General features: G+C 39.2%; 1 protein-coding gene across 32 annotated transcripts in view; it reads left to right on the top strand.

The window, feature by feature from the left end:
- The first annotated feature begins 671 nt into the window (after positions 1 to 671).
- tcf7l2 (transcription factor 7 like 2) overlaps positions 672 to 21,153 on the top strand; it is a 180,518-nt gene continuing 160,036 nt past the window's right edge. For 19 of the 32 annotated variants that reach the window (XR_007249533.2, XM_048550648.2, XM_048550647.2 and 16 more), the window contains exons 1-3: positions 674 to 1,204; positions 1,450 to 1,519; positions 1,744 to 1,868. Coding sequence is in view for 31 of the 32 variants with exons in the window: in XM_048550648.2 (XP_048406605.1) it covers positions 1,016 to 1,204; positions 1,450 to 1,519; positions 1,744 to 1,868 (384 nt within the window). In the remaining variant the exon portion in view is untranslated. Of the gene's footprint in view, positions 1,205 to 1,449; positions 1,520 to 1,743; positions 1,869 to 21,153 lie in introns of all 32 variants that reach the window. The other 13 variants (XM_059653047.1, XM_048550654.2, XM_048550653.2 and 10 more) reach the window with 3 other exon arrangements.

The following is a 21,153-nucleotide window of genomic DNA, read 5'->3' as shown; positions in this document are numbered from 1 at the left end:
TCTCATAGTTTAGTTCATTATTAACATTAAAATTACCAGTGTTTCATTTTGTCGAACGTTAACCTCTGAATTCAAATAGTGCCGGCAGGTTTGTGAACAGAAAACAGTAACATTTTAAAACATTTTTTTTGCCAGGAGAAGGGATTGTATGGTTGCATACTTAATAACAATTAGAAATTAATGAAAACAATCTCATAACACTTTCAAATTTATCACTATTTATCTGGAAAGGTTCAGTGCACATCCTCAAGTTGAGATATAAATCTGTTCAGGCCAAGCACATGGAAGAATGTGTCGAGTTTAAAACCGTTGTTTGATTCTCTATATAGTATGTACGTATATAACGATCGATTGCAACGTCGTGATATATCTTTAAAAAAAACTGGAACGGAGTTGGAAAAGCCTTGGGCTGATGCATAAACTGGAGCAAAAAGTTAGAAGATCAAAACTAAAGCAAAATAAAAAATTGAGGAAATCAAGTTCAAGGGCTTTTGATTAACATTAAAAGCCTTAGCCAACCCCTCTCTTTCCTGCTCGCTTTCTCTCTGTCTGTCTGTTGCCTTTTAATTTATTGATGCAGACGTCATGTAAGTCCCTCCTCATTACTCTGTACGTATTCCCCTCTTGTGCATCTCATTAGTGTGGGAGCGGGGACAGGCTGTGGAGCTTTCCCTGTCAATCAAAGTGTCAATCAAACAGCGGCGAGCCTTTGAAGTGGAGCAGCCGCCGCCGAGTCTCCAACAACTTCACTCCGAGCAGGAGAGCTAGCTCCTCGGCGTGCCTTCACTAACAATTACCGCTCCTGCGATTTATTTACTCACTCACAGATAGCGAGGGGGGCAAGAAGAACAAGAAAGAACAGGAAGAAGAAAAAAAATACTTGCGACGGATTAACAACACCCCCCCATCAACACTCCCCACTCCCTTTTCCCCCCCGAACGAGTTGCATCAAGTCGATCACTTTATATATATTTTTTAAAAGGGGAAAGAAAAGGCGCTTTTTTCAAAAAAAAAGATGCCGCAGCTAAACAGCGGTGGCGGCGACGATCTGGGGGCCAATGATGAAATGATCTCTTTTAAAGATGAAGGGGAGCAGGAAGAAAAGATCTCGGAGAACGCTTCTGCAGAAAGGGATTTAGCAGACGTCAAGTCTTCATTAGTAAACGAGTCAGAGACCAACCAAAACAGTTCATCAGACTCAGAGGTAAGCAGCAAAAATCTGCTGTTTGTTTAGTTTCTTTTTTGTTGTTGTACCTGAGGTAAAGGGCGGTAAGGGGAACTTACATTGTAGCGCACGGGAAAATAAAATGATTCTTTACCTCAGACACTTGGTGTTTCTGTTAAATTATAATAATGTTGCAACCTGATGATCACAGCTGAATAATCCAAACTCTTGTGACTTTGTGTTTCTCTGTCTCTCTCTTTCGCAATCCACCATGTTCCTCTCAGGCGGAAAGGCGGCCGCCGCCTCGACAGCCAGAAACTTTTCGGGACAAATCCAGGGAGAGTTTAGAAGAAGGTGAGTTGGCCGGAAAAGAAACAAAAAAAAGTTTCTTTTTTGCATTTTTTTTGTTTCCCCTCGTCTCTCCTGTTACTCTCTCAAATGTGTGTCATTTGAGTCGGGAGCGCTTCTGGCGGATTGTTGTGTTGCGTGAAGTATGTTGAGAAAAGTTTGATCCCTAACTTTTTTTTCTTTTTCTCTCTCTCTCTCTCTCTCATTCCCCGCCATGTTTCTTGACCTAGCGGCAAAGAGGCAAGATGGAGGGTTGTTCAAGGGCCCACCATATCCTGGCTACCCATTTATTATGATTCCTGACCTGGCAAGCCCTTACCTTCCCAATGGATCTTTATCCCCCAGTGCGAGGACGGTAGGTTTTTTTATTTGCATTTTTGAAGTCTCTTGAAAAGAAAGGGGGCGGGGGGAGTACAATCGCTTAAAGTTTTCCCAGAGCATTTTTGAAATAAAAATAACGCACAAGCACTTTTCCTTGTGTCAGCGCCGCCTGATTAATTTTCTTTCTCGTCTTAGGAAGATTGCTGATATATATTCACATACGCATCTTCATTTCAATGATCGATAATTTTTTTAACCGATATTTTATGTTTTGTGTTCTGGTAGAGTTTGTCCTTTGTTGGTTTCTCGTCACTACGTGAACTTATTTCAGAAAACTTTTCTCCCAAAAATATCCCGTTTGCGGACGTACCTCCTCGTACCCCACTCTCTTCACCACCACCACCGCCACTAGTGGATGGCATTTCAGTTTCTGTTGTCAGCCGTGACTAGTTTGTTGCCAGTTCTTATCCTTCCTGGCAGCTGGCTCATGTGAAGTCGACTTACTAATTTTGTCTTTTAAAGATATTATTCCCCTGTAGAGTGCCTACCTGCTTGTAGTTTTTTTTGCAAACCGGGCTTTTTAAATAAGGGACGTGCATAGAAACGGGCAGCTAATCTACTGTAATTTGTGAAAGGCATTTTTGTTTTGTGTTTTTTTAATGGCATTTCCATAAAGGGAGTTGGATCTTTTGTCAAACCTTAACTGCTTTGGAAATGTAGAATTTTACAGGTCATCACGCAATACAATGGGGAGCTCAGCGGGATATGACTATAGCGTTTGGGGCTAATTTGCTAGACTCGATGGGCTTTCAGCTGCTTCGCAGCTTACCTCCACGATTCCTCGAACTGTCAGCTCCCGTCAGCCTTGAAATAGCATCAGGGTCACGTGAAATAAACTAGGGGAAACTTTGATACTTTCAGACAAGAGACTTTAAACTCTGAAATTGAACCAGGGTTCCGAATTCCCACCACGTGAATTACGATGTATTATTAACATATTGGCCATTTCTCTTCTTACCCCCCCACCCCCGCCTTACATGTAAAGGTGGTGGGAGGGAAATGTTTATTTAGAAAGATTCTTGAAAGTGTCACGATATGAATGTAGCTATATTGGTTGCAAGTTTGAAATCCAGAGCAATTCTATTTGCTCACCAAACTAGAAGTTTCTAAGATGTTTTCAGTTTCTATTTCATCAGACAAGATTCATACCACCCGCTTGATAAAATGTTTGGATTTTGTAAAATGTGTCCAGTTTAGTGCAGAAAAAATTCTTTCATTGTGTAATTTTATGGCTAAGTATTAATTTGAGATACTTGCTTTCTATAAATGGATATTTTTTCTGAAGATGCTAATTGTACAGGTTGAGATGATAGTTTTAATATAGGGACAGAATTTTAAAATACAATTGTAATTTAATTTTCAGGTTTTCCAGCTCTTGATTTAATAACCAGTTCTTAAAGTTTAGCACCCACACTGTTTCCCCCCCCCCTTAGTTGTAAAGATCTGCTTAACTTGTAAAGGAGTGCATGTGTTTGGAGAATCTTTTAATTTTGTGGATAAAATGTTAGGTGTTTGATCTGTTTTAGGCTTTAGCTTTGATGCAGTTTTGTTGAGATTTTTTGGGAATACATGTATTTAATTGCACAAATTAATTTTTGGTCAGCTGTTCCTTTGTGTTGGATTAATACATCAGCCCCCTTGCTGAACCACATTGTGACAATTTAAAAAAAAAATCAAAACATTGATGACGCCAATTTGTTTGACTAGCTTACAGGGTAGTGTTTTAACTACAGAAGCTATATGGATCTTTTTGTGTAAAATTTCCCACATATACCTAAATTTCAGGCCTTTATGTATGCTGTAACTTTGAACAATGTACTGGTTTGTACTGCTGTCCTACAACCTTGCATGTAATATTATAATTGAATGTCTAGTTTTGGTACTGTCAGTACACTATGTTGGGATAACTGGTTGAGACATTTATGATTATCTTAATTACTACTGTAATTTTGGTGTCATCATATCATATCATTTTTAATGCCCATTTTTATTGACAACTTGGGGCAGTTGGCAATAGAAAATAGAACCTGACTAAGATAATGCATGCTCATCTACAGATGGGTAGATGATATCCATTCATGCAAATTCTACAGCAGTACTTCCATGTGGTACATATCTTTTTCTTGGTACAATGCAAAACTATTTATCATTACACAGTGCATTATGTTTCAAATAGGAGCAATAAAATGTTTATCATGTTGAAAGGAGCAGGTGTTCCTGGCCTTTTGTTTTGGGAGATTTGTGCATTATGTACAAAATGTTTATGACTAGCAGTTAAAGTACAGGTCAAATAATCTTAAGAACATTCAATTTACAGGTGTCCCAGCCAACAGCTCCATCAGAGGTTTTTTTTGTTCTCAAATATTTGATCTATTGCTTTAGTCAAACACCTGTATATCAACTACAGATATTATGACTTTTTTTTGAAAAAAAAGGTCATAATAGGACCCTTGGTTTTGCAGATGTCTTTAATGATTGTTAATCTTCTTTCAAAAACAAATTCTGAAGACTGATGATTTTTAAAGACTTTTCAAAAAATATTTTAATCTCTTTTAACTTATTTACTAAGGGTACTTTATTAAATGTGTGCTGTGTGGTAATTTGAAATAATTAGTTTAAGCTCTTCGCTTCAGAACTGTGCCAGAGGCAAGTTCAGCTGAAAATAAAATGATATTAGCTAAGCAGGGAATTTTTGTGTTTTTGAAATCAGTTGATACACAAGCTTTCCACAAGTGATGTTTCAATAATTTTCAAAAGCCAGGAAAATAAACAGCAGTGTAAGAGGTTAAGGGTCTGTCCAAATATGCCTTTGTATTATGCGAAATCTTTTGGTTTTAAGAGTCAAGTGATTGTTTATGTTTTACTGCTTTTAAAATAGAACCTATAATTCTTAAGCCTTTCTATTTTTAAAATGTTATGGGTTGTTCATGTCTGAAAAGTTGCATGTGTTACATATGATGCACAATATACTTTAGCATATATAGCCTTGCCTTGTGTTTTACAATTTAAATTCACTCATCTAGATATAGTTTACAGAAGTTAAAAGAAAAGGATTGATGCAGTTTTAAAATATGTACGCAGGGTTTCGATATTAGCTAGGAAATCATGTTTAGAATGATGTGCTTGGGAGTGACAGCTGCAGAGATTTGTGAGAACATAAGTTTCTATACCATTACTAAAGTTGGAAGAGATTTTCCAGCTGTCCTGTAAGAGCTTTCTGCAGTGGATGGTTCAGTTTTTTTGAGATGTATGTTTAAATCTCATACAGCAACTCTTTGTCAATGAAACTTCAAGCTCCTTGTATGGCAGGAAAGTATTTTTTCAAAAAGCTACTTCATCTGTATGCTAGAATCTGCTAGATTCCACAGATACTGTGCAACGAAATATATTCATTAACAAACCATAATAAGAAAAATGCTTCCAAACCCGTAGCCAGTGATTGCAATAGTGTCAAAAAGTTGCAGCAATTTATTTATTTCAGTGTCACTTATGAATGTTGAAATACTTGAAGTCACGTTGGCCTTGTATCTCATGATCCAAGGAGATGCTGGAAGTGGGGTTTGTTGCTGAAGACAACTGCGGGATTAAAAATGTGTTTGGGTTAGCCAGGTTTAATCATCTCCTCCCATTTGTTTATTTGCAGTTGGCTGTTTTCAGTGCAGTGAGTTAACCCTCTAAACACAGCAAGAATTGTAAACTGGATTTAGACAAGACTTTTAATGGCATGCAGCAAAATATTGGTTTATGCCTTGCTTCAAGGTGTATGAGAGATTTAGAAAAAAAACTTTCTATCTGTGGTGTAGTTTAAGTTAATTACCATCTCCATGGGGGTTATGGCACTGAATGGGCTCTTTAACACCGCATTAGACCATTTTATGTATGTCTGATAGGTCAGTATATGAATAGTTTTAGCAAACGTCTTCGTATTTTGCTCTTGGATTGAGAACATATTAGCAAAGTGGGGTACAATTAAAGTCCAAATTTGTCTGTGCTTGTTGTTTAGGGCCTAGAAGACCAGAAGAGTAATTTGCATGAGATGGAGTCCAACTAAACCAGCATGACTTTTTTAAAAAACAATAAATCACTTGCATATTTGTGTAGTGATTCAAATGGATTTGAGACCGCTCCCATCTCAACATGTGGTAAATTTAAGTCAATGAAATGCAGATGTAGATGATGAAGTTTCTCAGCAGTGATCAACAAATGGGAGAAGTATTCCTGCTGTAAATATTTACAAACTAAATTTGAACACCAGGAGTTTTTATTCAGCCTGTTGGTTAATTGGGAGTGAGATTTGTTGGGGAAGATTGACAAACAATAGAGAGCCAATCCTTTTTGAAAAGGCATACTGTCATTTTAAAAGTTTTTCTTTGTAAAGCTTGCAGTTGCTGATGGAGTTCTCATTTACCCAGTGATTCTGCACACAAGGTTGGGTTAAACATCAAACTTTTTTTCCCGAATAAAATTGTAATGGCCCTTTTGAGTGTAGGGGCAGCTGTCAAAACCAAAATTTAATTTGGATCAACTGATTAGAAATGTTTAAAATATTTAGATTTAATAATATTCCCTTGTCATTCATACTTAGTATATCTGAATCCTCTGGAAGTGCAGTGTAGATTGTTGAAGTCAGCATCTTCATTTCTTTTATCCCTTGCTGTTTTCTGACTGATTTGGGTGACCAGTTGGTGAACGAAGATGCCACAATTCTGTCCCTGACTAACTGAAATAATTGAAAGTGGCAGCATGTTAAATGGTTCTAATGTTGTCTTTTTGTTTGGATGGGATTGGAACAGTTTGGAAGGACAGATGCACATTTGCATGAGGAGTAGTCTATTTCTTTTGACTTCAGAGTCTTGACCTTGGCTGGATTGAATAGCTGAGTCCTAGTGGAAACTGATGACTTGGAAAATTAATTTCCAATAATTTGATGTGGGAGCCCTTGAATTCTGGTGGATCAAGTAACTGGGAGCTACAGAGTAAAGTTAGATGCTGCTTTGTCCTCTACGGTGTTCCCCTCAAATGGCCAGCAGGAACAGAAAGCTAATTATGCTGAAGATAGAGATTGGAATAACCATATATCTGAGTGGATAAGGCACCAGTGATGAGATGAGAAAGAAAACCAAAAATTTAGAAATAAGACTATCAATGAACTGTTCAATTTGAATAGGTTAGGAATTGACTTTATGACTTCCTTTCAAATAAGGATAATTGAGCTTTGGCAAACTCCTTTGAAGGTGTATGGGTCTGTGTGATTGGGTATCCAGAATCCATGACCATGCTAAAATTGTCCATAGTGTTCAGAGGTGTGTGGGTTACAGGGCGATGGGTTTGGGTGGGATGCTTCAAGGGGCGGTGTGGACTTGTTGGGCCGAAGGGCCTGTTTCCACGCTGTAGGGAATCTAATCTAATCTCCCTGGGTTACATAGATGTAAAGATCGTTTTACCATGTTTCCAGGTGGACTGCTGCCAACAGATTTTGCTTTAGTTTATAGTTTACATGCAAATTTGTAGTGCTAAAGACAGGCATCTCCACATCCCCATTGCAGAAGTCAAATAAATCAAAGAGAGGCACTTGTGGGGTCATGGTCGTGATCGTGTCCTCCTCTCTGATAGGTGGAGAGGAGAGTATAGGTGGGGAGGTAGGGAGGGGATAGGCCAGTCCAGGGAAGACGGACAGGTCAAGGAGGTGGGATGAGGTTAGTCGGTAGGAAATGGAGGTGCGGCTTGGGGTGAGAGGAAGAACAGGTTAGGGAGGCAGAGACAGTCTGGGCTGGTTGTGTGATGCAGTGGGGGGAGGGGACGAACTGACTTCCCTAACCTGTTCTTCCTCTCACCCATCCCTTCCTCCCACCCCAAGCCGCACCTCCATTTCCTACCTACTAACCTCATCCCACTTCCTTGACCTGTGCATCTTCCCTGGACTGACCTATCCTCTCTCTACCTCCCACCCTATACTTTCCTCTCCACCTATCTTCTTTTCTCTCCATCTTCGGTCCGCCTCCCCCTCTCTCCCTATTTATTCCAGTTCCCTCCCCCCACCCGCCTCTGTGATGAAGGGTCTAGGCCCGAAATGTCAGCTTTTGTGCTTCTGAGATGCTGCTTGGCCTGCTGTGTTCATCCAGCTTCACACTTTGTTATCTTGGATTCTCCAGCATCTGCAGTTCCCTTTATCTCTTAGAGGTACTTGACTGCTTCGTGACAGTGAAAATAAAACTCATGATAAGTTTCACATTTGAAAGTTATGCCAAAAGTAGGTTCCCTGCACATGCATGTCCATGATGTTGGCTAGATGGTTGAGGATGGTGTGAATTTGTGGATTGCTAATGTGTAGGATAGGCTACCAGGTGACCTACATAAGGAATTTAGCACAGTGTTGGTATAAGTTCAGAACTGATGAGATAAGGAGATGCTTGTGAAGAAATAACCGATCTATTGGTCTTAAATCTGTTCAGAATTTTAAACATGTGCTTCAGCAAGCCACTTCGTCATTGTATTTGTTCTAAATGGTGGCTCAGCGGTTAGCACTGCTGCCTTGCACTGCCAGAGACCCGGGTTTGATTCCAACCTTTGGGTGACTGTCTGGAGTTTGTACGTTCTCCCTGTGTCAGCCTGGGTTTCCTGCAGGTGCTCCAGTTTCTGCCCACAGTCCAAAGATGTCCAAGTTAGGTGGACTGGCCATGACAAATTGTCTGTAGTGTTTGGGAGTGTGTAGGTTAGGTGCATTAGCTGTGGGAAATGCAGCATTACAGTGATATGGTAGAGGAGTGGGTTTGGGTGGGATGCTCTTTGGAGGATTGGTGTGGGTGTGTTGGGCCGATTGGCCTGTTTCCACATTTTGGAGATTCTAAAATTGTCAGTGGATGGTTAACAGCGATGAAAATTTCTTACTGAGTGGAAATGTGCACACTGCCCTGCTTGATGTTTTATCTGGATTTGTCATCAGATCATTCAAGATGTAGAATATCTAATACTGTGAATGGAGAGAACAGTTTTTTTTGTTTTATGGAGGGATGATTCTGAAATCAAAGCACCACATCTGATCCAGGATGTGATCCTTGCAAAGATGCCAGAGCAAAAATGATTCAGTGAATTTGATGAACTCTTTGCATTGAGTTTTATTTTCTTTGGCAACCAATGAATTAAAAATATTTGCATGGTTGCCGAAGATTTCTTCGTACTGTGCCACACTAATTTACTGTGAATTGCTGGTGTTAGTATCACATTTGAAATGGCCACCACCCACATCTACAGATAAGAGTATATTTTTATACTCTTCATTTGTAAATTATTCCCAGGTTTGGAACTTTACTTGAGGTTACAATGGTTGACTTGTATGTCACCCTCTATGGTCGACCAACAGTTGTATTTAAGGCCGTTGAAAATGCCACATAACTTTGACAAAACTACAAAATTAAATTGGCTTGTAATTTATAGTGTGGCAATTAGCGTGTTAGATTAATTTGACAATGACCTGGGTTTAATGCAACATTGGTCTGCTGATCTTAAACTGCCAGAAAGCAGCAAGAAAAACAAATTACCATGGCTATGGAAATAATGTTTTTACTTTGCTCCAATGGTTACTATTGTGGAGAAATCTAAGTTTTTTTTAAAAATGTAGAGTAATGAAACTACGTTTAAACCTTAGTGCAAACTGTTGAATAGGCACCTGGATTGCTGCAGAGACTAAAGAGGCTTGGTGGGAAGGGAGTGCTTCTGTGACAGTATTGAGTTCCTTGCGGTTGGGGGAAGGGTGTGGGGGTTCAACCAACACAAGGATTGCCTAGAGCAGCACTGACTTTCTGGGAAGAAAAGCATGGGCAAATTTGCATTAAAATTTCAATTGGACCACTGGGACATGAAGAAAATAGGCAGAAACATGTTAATGTTGCACTCTGAGGGGCAAAAGAGCTTCCAGAGAGAGCATTCTTAGGCAGGAATTTTAGGCTGGCAAAAGCTGTACAGGAAACAAAAGGTGTTTGAGTAGTACTTGTAATTGCTGTTAATGTTAGAATAATTAGAACAGTTGTCCCAGTGGCTATTTATAAGAAGAAAAAGGATGAGGAATTCAACATCACGTTTATCAAAGGTGAATTGAAGCTGGGTGGGGGCTGTAGTGTAGGGGTGCTTTTTATTGTAATCTTGAGATTTCCATGTGTGTGGTTCTTGCCTGTCTTTCTTAATTTCAGCCCTATAATGTTCTGTGCACTTATTCACAACGAATGGTTTTAGAAAGGCTGGATGTTTTTGTATTTCCAATCCTTAAGAAAACAGTTAGGGATTCAATTACTAACAGGAATTTCAAGAGGAAAATAGGTTCATTTAAAGGCCTTGTTCAAATTGTGGCACTAACAGCTCATGTTAATTGTCTGTCCTAGTTTCCTTCCATTGTAATAATAAATACTTTGGAATTTTTTATACAATGCATAGTTACCTGCAGGATGCAAGCTGGAGTTAATGTCAAGGTGTGTGGCCTATTGAGTTTTGAATTATGGTAGAAAAAAGAGAATAATGGCATTAACACAATATTATTTTAAATTGCTAATGTCCAATGTGGAGAATTTTAGTGGGAATTAGTATAGTAATTAGCTTTTTCTTGCTCCACTTCTTGCTTTTTCTCATGAAATACAAGATTTTCTCATATGCCTCTTTTGTTTCTTGCTTGTGTGAAGCCAAATCGATGTGAGGAATTTTTTAACCTTAACACTTGCCTGATTGTTTCAGAGAATGCAGGAACTGCAGATGCTGGAGAATCTGAGATGACAAGGTGTAGAGCTGGATGAACATAGCAGGCTAAGCAGCATCAACAACAGGAAGGCTGACGTTTCGGAGAAGGGCCTAGGTCCAAAAAGTCAGCTTTCTTGCTCCTCTGATGCTGCTTGTCCTGCTGTGTTCATCCAGCTCTACACCTTGTTATCACTGTTGCCTGATTTATCTGTTCTGAATTTAATCAAATGATCATTTGATTATGTAGAACATCTTAATTGGTTGAGCTTGTCCTTGAAATTGAAGTTTATTGTGCTTTTCTCAACTTCCAGCAAATGCAGAATTCTCAAAGAATTTTTGGTTTCCTGGCTTTATTCAGATTTTTTTAAGATGTCTGTGGTGTGGCATCAAAAATAAATAGCAGAGTGGTACTTTTCTTTACCAATTGAGTGAGTCGTGAAACTGTTGGGAAGATGAAGAATAACATGCCTCATTAATCTATGGCATTCATTAACACTTAGTTCAAGAAATACCTTAAATTTCTATGAATAATCATCAAGTTATACCAATAACTTTAAATTATTTTGTACTATCCTTAATATAGCCTCAGCATGTCTGTGTAACACACGATCGTGTGACTGCCTCACAACACTAACAAGCTGGTTTTGATTCCACCCTTTGGTGACTATACAAACTCCATGCAGACCTTATCCCCAAGTCTGCATGGGTTTCCCCAGGTGCTCTGATTTCCATCTGCTGTCCAAAGGTTTGCAGGTTAGGTGGATTGGCCGTGCTAAATTCCCTTGTAGTATCCAGAAATCTGCAGTTTAGGTGGCATAGCCTCGGTAAATGTGGAGTTACAGGGCTAGGGTAGGGGGTTGCTCTTTGGAGGGGTTGTTGGAGGCTGAATGGTCTCCTTGCTGCACTGTAGGGATTCTATGACTTTCATAAACCACCATTCCTTTAAAATCCTGTATGTTTGATTGCTTTCTGAGTCATCAGCCCATTTTACAACTTGTGCCATTGGGGTTTGCAATTCAGAAATTCCAACAGACTATTTCAAAATATTATTTTATGGAATGACTAAATTTACAATGTCAGCAAGATAAAACATGTAGATATTTTACTAAGATAACAAAGTGTGGAGCTGGATGAACACAGCAGGCCAAGCAGCATCTCGGGAGCACAAAAGCTGACGTTTCAGGCGTCTACCCTTCATCAGATCTGTTCTAATTCTGAAATTGCAGTTTCCAATCCTATTTTGGCTGCATGCACCCATCGAAAGACTAATGTTTGAAATACAAACATAATTTTCATCAACTTTTTTTCGCAGTATTGATTACCTATTTTGCCTCATGTCAACTAACCATAGCATTAAAATAAGGAACTTTAGGAAATTGGGAGGAACAATGGCGGCATGGTGGCACAGTGGTTAGCACTGCTGCCTCACAGGACTAGGGACTTGGGTTCAATTCCAGCCTTGGGCGACTGTCTGTGTGGAGTTTGCACATTCTCCCCGTGTCTGTGTGGGTTTCCTCCGGGTGCTCCAGTTTCCTCCCACAGTCCAAAGATGTGCAGGCTAGGTGGATTGGCCACGCGAAATTGCCTGTAGTGTTCAGGACGGTGTAGATTAGGTGGGTTATAGGGAAATGGGTCTGGGTGGGATGCTCCGAGGTTTGGTGTGGACTTGTTGGGCCGAAGGGCCTGTTTCCACACTGTAGGAATTTTATTCTATTACATTTAACTTTGTCTCAGTGCAGTGTTTGTGTGCAAAGGGAATAGTGTATGGATTTGGATATTATGTTGTGGCTTTGCAATTTAATTATTTCTATCTCATAGGGTGAGTTCCTCTCTACTTTTTTAAGTTTTCTGAGTAACTGGTATGTGACAGTGTTTATTTGTATTTGGGTCCATTTAAGCTCAGGCTAATGTGTGTAATAAGTGTGGGCTAACACAGAATTAGAGGTTGTAGATATTCATTTGAGAATCCAAATTCAAGATTAGATGGGAACCAGATTATCAAAAAAACAACCTTCTGTAACAGCATGCAATTAGATGCTGTTAGATTTTCTTTCTTTTTCAGAAGCATGAACTGCATAAATTGATTTTTGTTATTAAGTACCAATGTGCAAAATTTTTGAGCTTTCTTGAAAGCAGAATGGGTTAAACACTAATAAATATAAAGAATGTTTATCATTTACAGGACTTCATACTTCTCTCAAAATCATTCTTGCCACTAATGGTCACTTGTATGCCCTTTTCAGTCATTTTACATAAAGAATAAAATGAGGTGTAGTTCCAAAGTTTATTTTTTAATTCACTAGTTGTGGAAGTGTGATAAGATTATGTACAAATTTACGCATGAGCTTAAATTGGATGTAAATCTTTTAGGGCATCAGTTTCACTGCTGGATGTGTTGGCAGACTTATTGACTGGAAAAATAGATTAACACAGACTGGTCTGCCACTTTTAAACTTGGTTACAGTGTACGTTTGTGTACATGAAGTGAAGTTGCATTTTTGTATTGTAAATTGTCTATTCTTAAAAATTATGTATACTTTTAAACTTGCTGTTTTGAGTATTGGCTTTAGAAGGTTCTTTGTCAATATAGTTATCTTATTTATTGGGAACTATGCTTAATTAAGTTGTACCAATATTATAAAAGTATGAAATTCTCAAATTATTTGTTTGCAGTTTTTTTTAATAGCCCATTTGTAATGTCAGCTGTAAAGTTAAAGCTCACTGTGGTGTTGGCAAATGTTGATGCGTCTTCCTGAAAATTTATTGTGGTATTGTATACTCGGTCATTGTTTCACTTCCTCATGCAATGATTGGAATATTGTTAAAAGAAAAGTGACCACTGTGTTTTGTCGCCCCCTTAATTATTGTTACGTAGAATTGATTTTCCAATGAATTAGTTTCATACTTTCTTAAAAATATAGTGTTCTTGTCAAATTGAGTCATAGGTCAGATGGAACAATACATACTTTCACCACTTGGTCTTCAGTTTAAACAAAATCAAATTACAAACATATGGCCTTATTGGAAATTTGACTAATTTCAAACTTATTGAACAACAACTTGCAGTTAGGTAAACATCTTTAATATAAGAAAATAGCTTGGATTGCATCACAGGACTTGCTGTCTGCTTAGAGAATATGGTATCTATAAAGCTCTTTGGCTCCTTCTCTCAACAATGCCAAAAGTGTAAAATGGGTGGAAACATTGGTCAAAAACACGGCAGCTCAATGTGCATTCATCATAGAGTGAAATTCTAGATCAATGGAGCAACATCTGAAAGCGGTATTTGTTATAGCTAATGTTATTGAAGTTGCCTATTCAGATGTTGAAATTCAGTAGTATTATTTTAAATGTTGATATTTCTGCAACATTAATTTGCACTGGTCTTAAGTTTTTAGTTAGGGCAGGTTTAAAATTTGTGTAATTTCTGATTTGCATCTCTGTGCATTGTACATGCAATTGTTTACTATTGAAGTGGAGCAAGATTTTCAAATGTAGAAAATTAATTAATATCTGCCCAAACATTTGTTGGATGTGTGGTTGCAGGGGCATTGGTTGTTTGGATAAAGCTGAGCAGGTAATTGAGAGAAATTCTAGTTTTTATTTCATTCAGTGATTCCTCCTGATTCTTAACATTTACTTAAGGACGTAGACAAGACAAAGCCCTATGTCTCATTTGAAAGGGTAAAACCGTTTCAATGAATGAAGCATTCCTCAGCATTGTGCTGGGTTGCTAACTTCTTGAACTGGAGTTTGAATGAACAATTGTGATGCAGAGGTGAGAGTACCAGCGCTGGAGCCGAATGTAACATTGTCAGTATATCTGTAGAAATATCTTTACAGTTAATTGTTCAATATGAAGGTCATTGCATGGCAAAGATGTGAGGAATTCTCGAATTCTTTGTCAAACAGCCAGCACCAAACATAATGCAGAATGGGAGTGTAGCTGCTCATTAAAGGTTCCTGTGTGCATTATAAATAATTGTACCTGGAGTGGACCTATGCCTAAAGTTCAGGTGATGTAACCATGAGAGCAAAGGTTTATTGATTTTATTTTTTAATACATAAAATCACACAGCCTTCAGGAAGGAGTCATTATACCAGGTGCCATCAGAGTTGTCCCTAATCCTTTTGCCTGCAGCCTTGAGACTACAAGCTAAATTTTAGGGAAGTGTATTGTTTATTATATACATACCGTGTTCATAGAACACTTTTGCAATGGTTCATGAGTTGAATGTAGAGCTGGATGAACACAGCAGGACAAGCAGCGTCATAGGAGCAGGAAGGCTGACGTTTCAGGCCTAGACACTTCATCAGGAAAGGGTCTAGGCCCGAAACGTCAGCCTTCCTACTCCTTTGATGCTGCTTGGCCTGCCGTGTTCATCCAGCTCTACACCTTGTTATCTCGGATTCTCCAGAATCTGCAGTTCCTGTTATCTCTTCGAGAGTTGAATGTTGTTTTTCTAATGTAAAAAGATTTTTCCCAAGTCTAATTGAAGCGACTAATTCAATATGATTAAAATGTTACTTTTCTAAAAAGTTGAAGTGATAAATATCTGGACTCTTGCCATTCATAACTACTGCTGATCAATCTGATCTACTTGGTGAAAAATGCGGTTTTTTAAATTTTGTTTACTTTCTTGAATTTGAGTGGTTATTTGCAGGGTATTCCTATCAGTGGGTCTCGTGTCAGATTAATATTCTAATGCTGTGTGAAAGGATTGGCATTGTTGAAAGTTCTGTTAAACAGAAATCCTACTTTCATGTTTAGATGCTTGCTGAAAGACCCATGATACAACTCTCTTTCTGAAGAGCAAAAGCATTTTGTTGAGAGATATTCTTTCCTCACTGACTTTCAGACACACTGCCTGGGTTTTCATTTCATTTGTGGTCTGTGAACGATACAGAAAGTTTGACACATTTTCCTATGTAACAGCAGTTCAACTTCAAGAAGCAACCTCAAGTATTTTGACAGGAGTTCCAAATAATACTTATTGCAGCAGTTTATGTTCACAATTGTTAGGGGGTTTTGTTCAACTTTGTAATCTGCTTTATGCTAAATGCCTTTTTATCGTAGTGGAGCATAATCTGATTTGTGGCATCCAGTCCAATATAAGTTTACGTTTCAAAATGTGTCATTGTGGTGGCTGCCACTATAGACATTTCATTGTATAAGTAATGAAAGTAACTAGTTTTGCATTAGGTCAACAAATGCATATTTTTTTCAGTTGGAGGTATTGGATTTGCCGTTTGTGTTGGGGATCTCTTATTCCCAACCTTGCTTGCTTATCTCAAACCACTGTCAATTTGTATCTCTTACAAATTGCTGGCTTGCCTGAGATCATCAAATGTAGCACAGTGCAGGGTCTGAGCTGTAAATAAAAATCACTGTATTGCAAATTGTGGCGATCTGAAATTAAAACAGTAAGTGAAGGAGATGCTTGCCTTGAAGCTTCTGTGGGAAGAGAAACAATTACCTTTTTGAGTCCTTCTCCTTCATATAGAACTATAGGGTATTAGAAAATGATGGTGATAGGCTGTTAGCAAATGGAGGAAGGAAGAGCAAGTGGGACAGGAGGTGAGGGTGCCCAGAGCAAAGGGAATGCTAATTGTAGCAGAAGAATCATATAGAGGCAGAATGGGTGTTAATGCTAGCTGTTAGTAGAAAATAAGTCATCTCTGCTCCGGGCAAACTTGTGCAGATAAGAAACCGAGAGGATTAGAGATGGACCAGATTTCATGTGCCGTTCCTCGAAATTGCATAGGTTTCACTGGAACACTGCATCAGGCCTAGGACAGAAATGTTTACATGAGATAGGAGAAGAAATGTGAGTAAGGTAATTTATTGAAATAGAAAGCTGCTGGAATGTTGGGATCCAGAAGATATAGGATATTTGGCCCATTTGGTGGAGTCTGCTCCACCATTTGACCATGGCTGATCTGTTTCTCAACCCCATCCCTCCTGCCTTCTCAGTGTAACCTTTTCTCCCTCATGCCAATAAAGAACTTACGCATCTCTGACTTAAATACATTCAGTGACTTGGCCTCCATAGCATTCTGTGACAATGAGTTCCACAGATTCACTACCCTCTGGTTGAAGAAATTCCTCCTCTGCTGTAAAGAGTCGTCCCTTCACTCTGAGGCTGTTCGCTTGGGTCCTAGTTTCTCCAACTAGTGATAATATTGTCTTCACCTCCATTGTACCCAGGCCTGTCGGTATCCTGTAAGTTTCAGTGAGATTGTCCCCTCATCCTTCTAAACTCCAGTGAATACAGACCCAGAGTCCTCAACCATACTACATATGAGAAGCCATATGCTTTGGATCATTCTTGTAATCTTCCTCTGGAAACCCTCTCAAGGCCAGCACATCCTTTCTTAGTATGGGGCCCAAATTGCTCTTAATATTCCAAATGTTGTCTGACCAGAGACTTTTATGAGCTCAGCAGTACATTCATGTATTCTAGTCCTCTTGAAATAAATGCTAATATTGCATTTGCTGCCTTAACTGCCAAGTGAGCTAGGACTCCCGAGTGCCTTTGTGCTTCAGGTTTCTGAACCTTTTTCTAGTTTTAGAAAGTAGCCTCTGCCTCCCTTCCTATTGAAGAATGGCCTGTATGTTACACTTGCCCACTTTGCATTCCATCTGCCACTTCTTTGCTCACTCTCCTGCCCTGACTAAGTCCTCTGCTGCCTCCCTGCCTCCTCAACAAAAAAATGCCATCGGTTTTTGTTCAGATCATTGATGAATAACATGAATAGTTGTGGTCCCAACACACAATCCTGTGCAAGTCCACTGGTCACCAGTTACCATCCTCAGAGAGACCACTTTATTCCCACTTGCTCCCTTCTGCCAGTCAGCCAACCCTCTATTCATTGCCACTACCACGCTCCTAACACCGTGGCCTGTTATCTGAGTTAGAACCCTCCTGTTGTGTAGCACAAATGTCAAAGGCCTTCTGCAAAACCAGATAGATCATGTCCACTGTCTGTACTTTGTCTAACTTGCTTGTTACCTCCTCAAAGAATTGTCAGGCATGACCGTAAAGTGAGTAGTGAGCACAATAGACTAAATTGAAACCTGTTCACATACATTTCTGCATCAGCTGGAAGGTGTCTGGGGCCTGGAACATTGAACAGGAGGGAGGTAAAATAACAAACATTTCAATATCCACAGTAGTATTAGAAGTCGCCTTGGAGCTAGGGTTTAAAGATGAAGTCTTGAGAGTGACAGAATAATGGAACAGGATGGTATGGAGGGACCAGTTCTTGTGGAATGCTGTTGAGGGAGTTGCGGGGACAAAAATTTGCTTGGTTGTGGCATTATGTTGGAAGCGTTAGAAAAGGTAGAGCATGATCCTTTCAAAAGGCAGGCTGATGGCGTGGAAGGTGTGAGGATGAGTGATCTGTTTTCTTCTTTTCAATCTGGGGGAGGAGAAAGGATGAGGACAGAAATGTGGGAAATAGGTTGGACATGGCCAAGGATCCTGTCAGCAGTGGTGGGGGCAATCTTCGCTTGAGTAAAAGGAAGATGTTGGAAATACCACAGTAGATAGTGGTGTCATTGCAACAGGTTTGACAGAGATCAAGAAAGTGGGAGAATGGAACACAGTTCTTCCATGAAGCAGGGAGTGAGAAAGTGTAATCAAGATAATTGGGAATTGCTGGACTTGTAATGGATATTGGTGGACAGCATACACCAAAAGTAGAAGCAGAAGTCAAGGAAGAAAAGGGAGAGATGGGCTGAGTGAAGCTGAACAAAAGATAAAAATTGGAAGCAAAATTGATTTAATTTTTCCAGTTCCAAAGAGAGCAGAAAGCAGTTGTTGGAGTGAAAGGAGGAGTGTTTCACATACCCCACAAAAAGATGAGCGACAGCTGGGACCCATTCAGGTACCTGTAGCCACATCTTTTACTTGAAGGAAGTAAGACAAGTTAAAGAAAAATTGTTCCAAGTCGGTATGAGCTCATCCAGGCAAAGGCGGTTGGTGGTGGCTGAGAACTGTTCAGGACTTTTTTCAAAGAAGTGGATGGCCTTCCGCCCACCCTGCTGGGGGAATGGGTGTGAGGAATTGTGCATCCATGGTGAAAAGGGCCTAGAAGTTGTGATTTTACCCAAAGTATCAGAAGAATTGTCAATGTAAGTAGGAATACATAGGTTGAGTGGAGAAAAGATGGAGTTAAGACTCCACCTTAAGAAACAAGTTCCAGTGGGGAAGGAACAGGCTGAAACGGTGTGTCTGCTAGGATAGCCCTGTTAGTGGATTTTGTGATGGGGCCCCAGACAAATCTTTACTGGGCCTGTGACCTCTCCTATGTTTGAGTGTAATACACCTGGCAATATTGTTTTGCAGGTAGTACAATGTTTTACACACCCAAATGGGAAGCTCCTTAAATGTTATGCCATTGCAGGGAAATTAAAAAAAAAACTTATTGTTGTATTTCATTGCTTGGCTTGTAAGAGTCTTTTCCATCAGTGTTTGTTTAATTTGGGTTGTGGGAAGATATCATTCATGCATAACTTACTCGCGTTGCACCGAAAACTGGCTTCTTTATTCAAGTGGTAGAATTGTAGACTGCATTTTCTCAAGGGTTAGAGATGTAAATGTGCAAAGCTGATGTACAGATGCCAGTCTCCAAACTGAACAGACAGCAGTGTAAACATACCTTCAACTCTTGATGGTTACAAGAGAATTGTTACTGGAGGATAGTGTAATTCCTGGTCTCTACTCAGTGCCTCTTGACAACTAGACTGATCCCAGGAACATAGCAGGTGAGCAGTGTTGACTTCTGATTCCATGTTCTACAACTGTATTGGGCAATGAGTTGAAGAACAAAAGCAGCTGCTCTTTTGTTCTTGTAACACCAGTGGCAAGCAGCACCTGTAGATAGTTTCTCTGTCCAGGATATGTCAAATGTTGGTTCTGTTTGTCAACTGATTTGTGCAGTGTTTTAATTAGCTCCCTTCTGAATCTCAGTAAATATTTCAGATGTTAAAGGCAGAAAATCTGAAAACAAAGCTATTGAAATCGTATCCTGTACCCAGATGACATTGTATTGTATAGTTCTGAAATGTGTGTAATGGGGTTGAGGAGTTTCTGGAGCTTTACAGATAATGAGGATTTTTTGAGGGGGTGGGGAGATGAGAAGAGAGAGAAAGCATGTGTTTACACAGCTGAATTGGTGCTGTTGCCTAGGAGTTAGTTGCATTGTTCCATTCTATTTTGTGAATGCAGAAGTACTCATCTCCTAGCAATTCTGCACGAGACTTCAGCTGTCTAGCAGTGCTCATTACCAGTTGTGTTCTGCTCAACATTGCCTAGCCCAGCCTTGGCTTTAATCAATTGTGAACTTATTTACCTAAGAGCTTAATACATGAAACACTAGGAAGATGCTTTTTTGAAAAATAGGTGTTGGTACTGTTTACGTACTTAAATAGGATCAAAAGCAATTTTATAATTTGAAACCGGTTTTGTAGTAAGGTATCTGCATTAGACTGGAAACCTTCATAATGTATTGCTCACCTCCCTCTATAATCTTACTCAACAGATTCTGCAAACATTTTTTTATTTAGTAGAGGAAAATAGCCAAAAAGTAGTTTTTAAAAAAGGTTAAGTTTTTAAGTCAGAGTTTTGGCTTTGTTATATTATACAAGACACACAAATATTTGATGTGTTAAAAGTATTTTTCTTATTTAAAAAATGTTTTTGAATAATTTTACTGTCCTTATTTCGTTAAAGTAAGATGACTGCATCCCTTCCCTTTTAACAGCGCAATTAATAAAGAAAATCTTGTAATAAGGCTTCTGCCTGTGAAGCATTGACTTGTTAAGCCTGCATCTAAATTGAAGACTAGTAAGCACAATTCATCTTAGCGAGCTATGTGCGGGACTGAACCTGCGCTTACTGGGGCAGATGTTGACATACGGGCCGTCATAGAACTAATTGTTGTTTGAATTACCCGTTATGATATGATGACAAATCTCCAGTGTTCCTGCCACTGGAGCAGAAAATGTAGCTTGAATTGGAATGATGTTAGCAAGTGTAAACTGTATTTCAACAAGATGGATAAATGCAATTATTGAGGAGACCTGTAGAGAGAAAATCCATTTAAATCTCGTAATGTTAAGCAGAGCACTAGTTAATTCATTTGGGCCAATTTGCAGGTGATATACGATTGTCGATGCACATTAGTCAAAGGGGGAATAGATGTGCTAAGAGTGATTGGATGCGCTGAAGCAGATGTTGGCTGTTTCTTGTTGGGACAGCAGCAGAGATGCCCATTTCCAGCTGCTCATACAAATGGGTTTTACAAGCTCAAATGGCAAAAAGATGTACTAACTGCTCCTGCAATATTGGTGCAGTGTAAACGGATCTACAAGAGGTACCTCAGGCAGAAAGACAGGCCTAACTAGCTTTAGGGTCTTGAATACTTATTCCCCCTTTTTAAAATATAAGTATGTAGACGAGCAGTAATTTCATTTTTTCAGTAATTGCAGTTATCAAAGTCAAAATTCTCAGATCTGCAAAACTAAACTG

The sequence above is a fragment of the Stegostoma tigrinum genome, chromosome 20 (assembly GCF_030684315.1).
Source record: "Stegostoma tigrinum isolate sSteTig4 chromosome 20, sSteTig4.hap1, whole genome shotgun sequence".
In the NCBI taxonomy this organism is placed as follows: Eukaryota; Metazoa; Chordata; class Chondrichthyes; order Orectolobiformes; family Stegostomatidae; genus Stegostoma; species Stegostoma tigrinum.
Note: the sequence above shows the minus strand (reverse complement) of the source record. Positions and strands in the feature narration are given on the sequence as shown.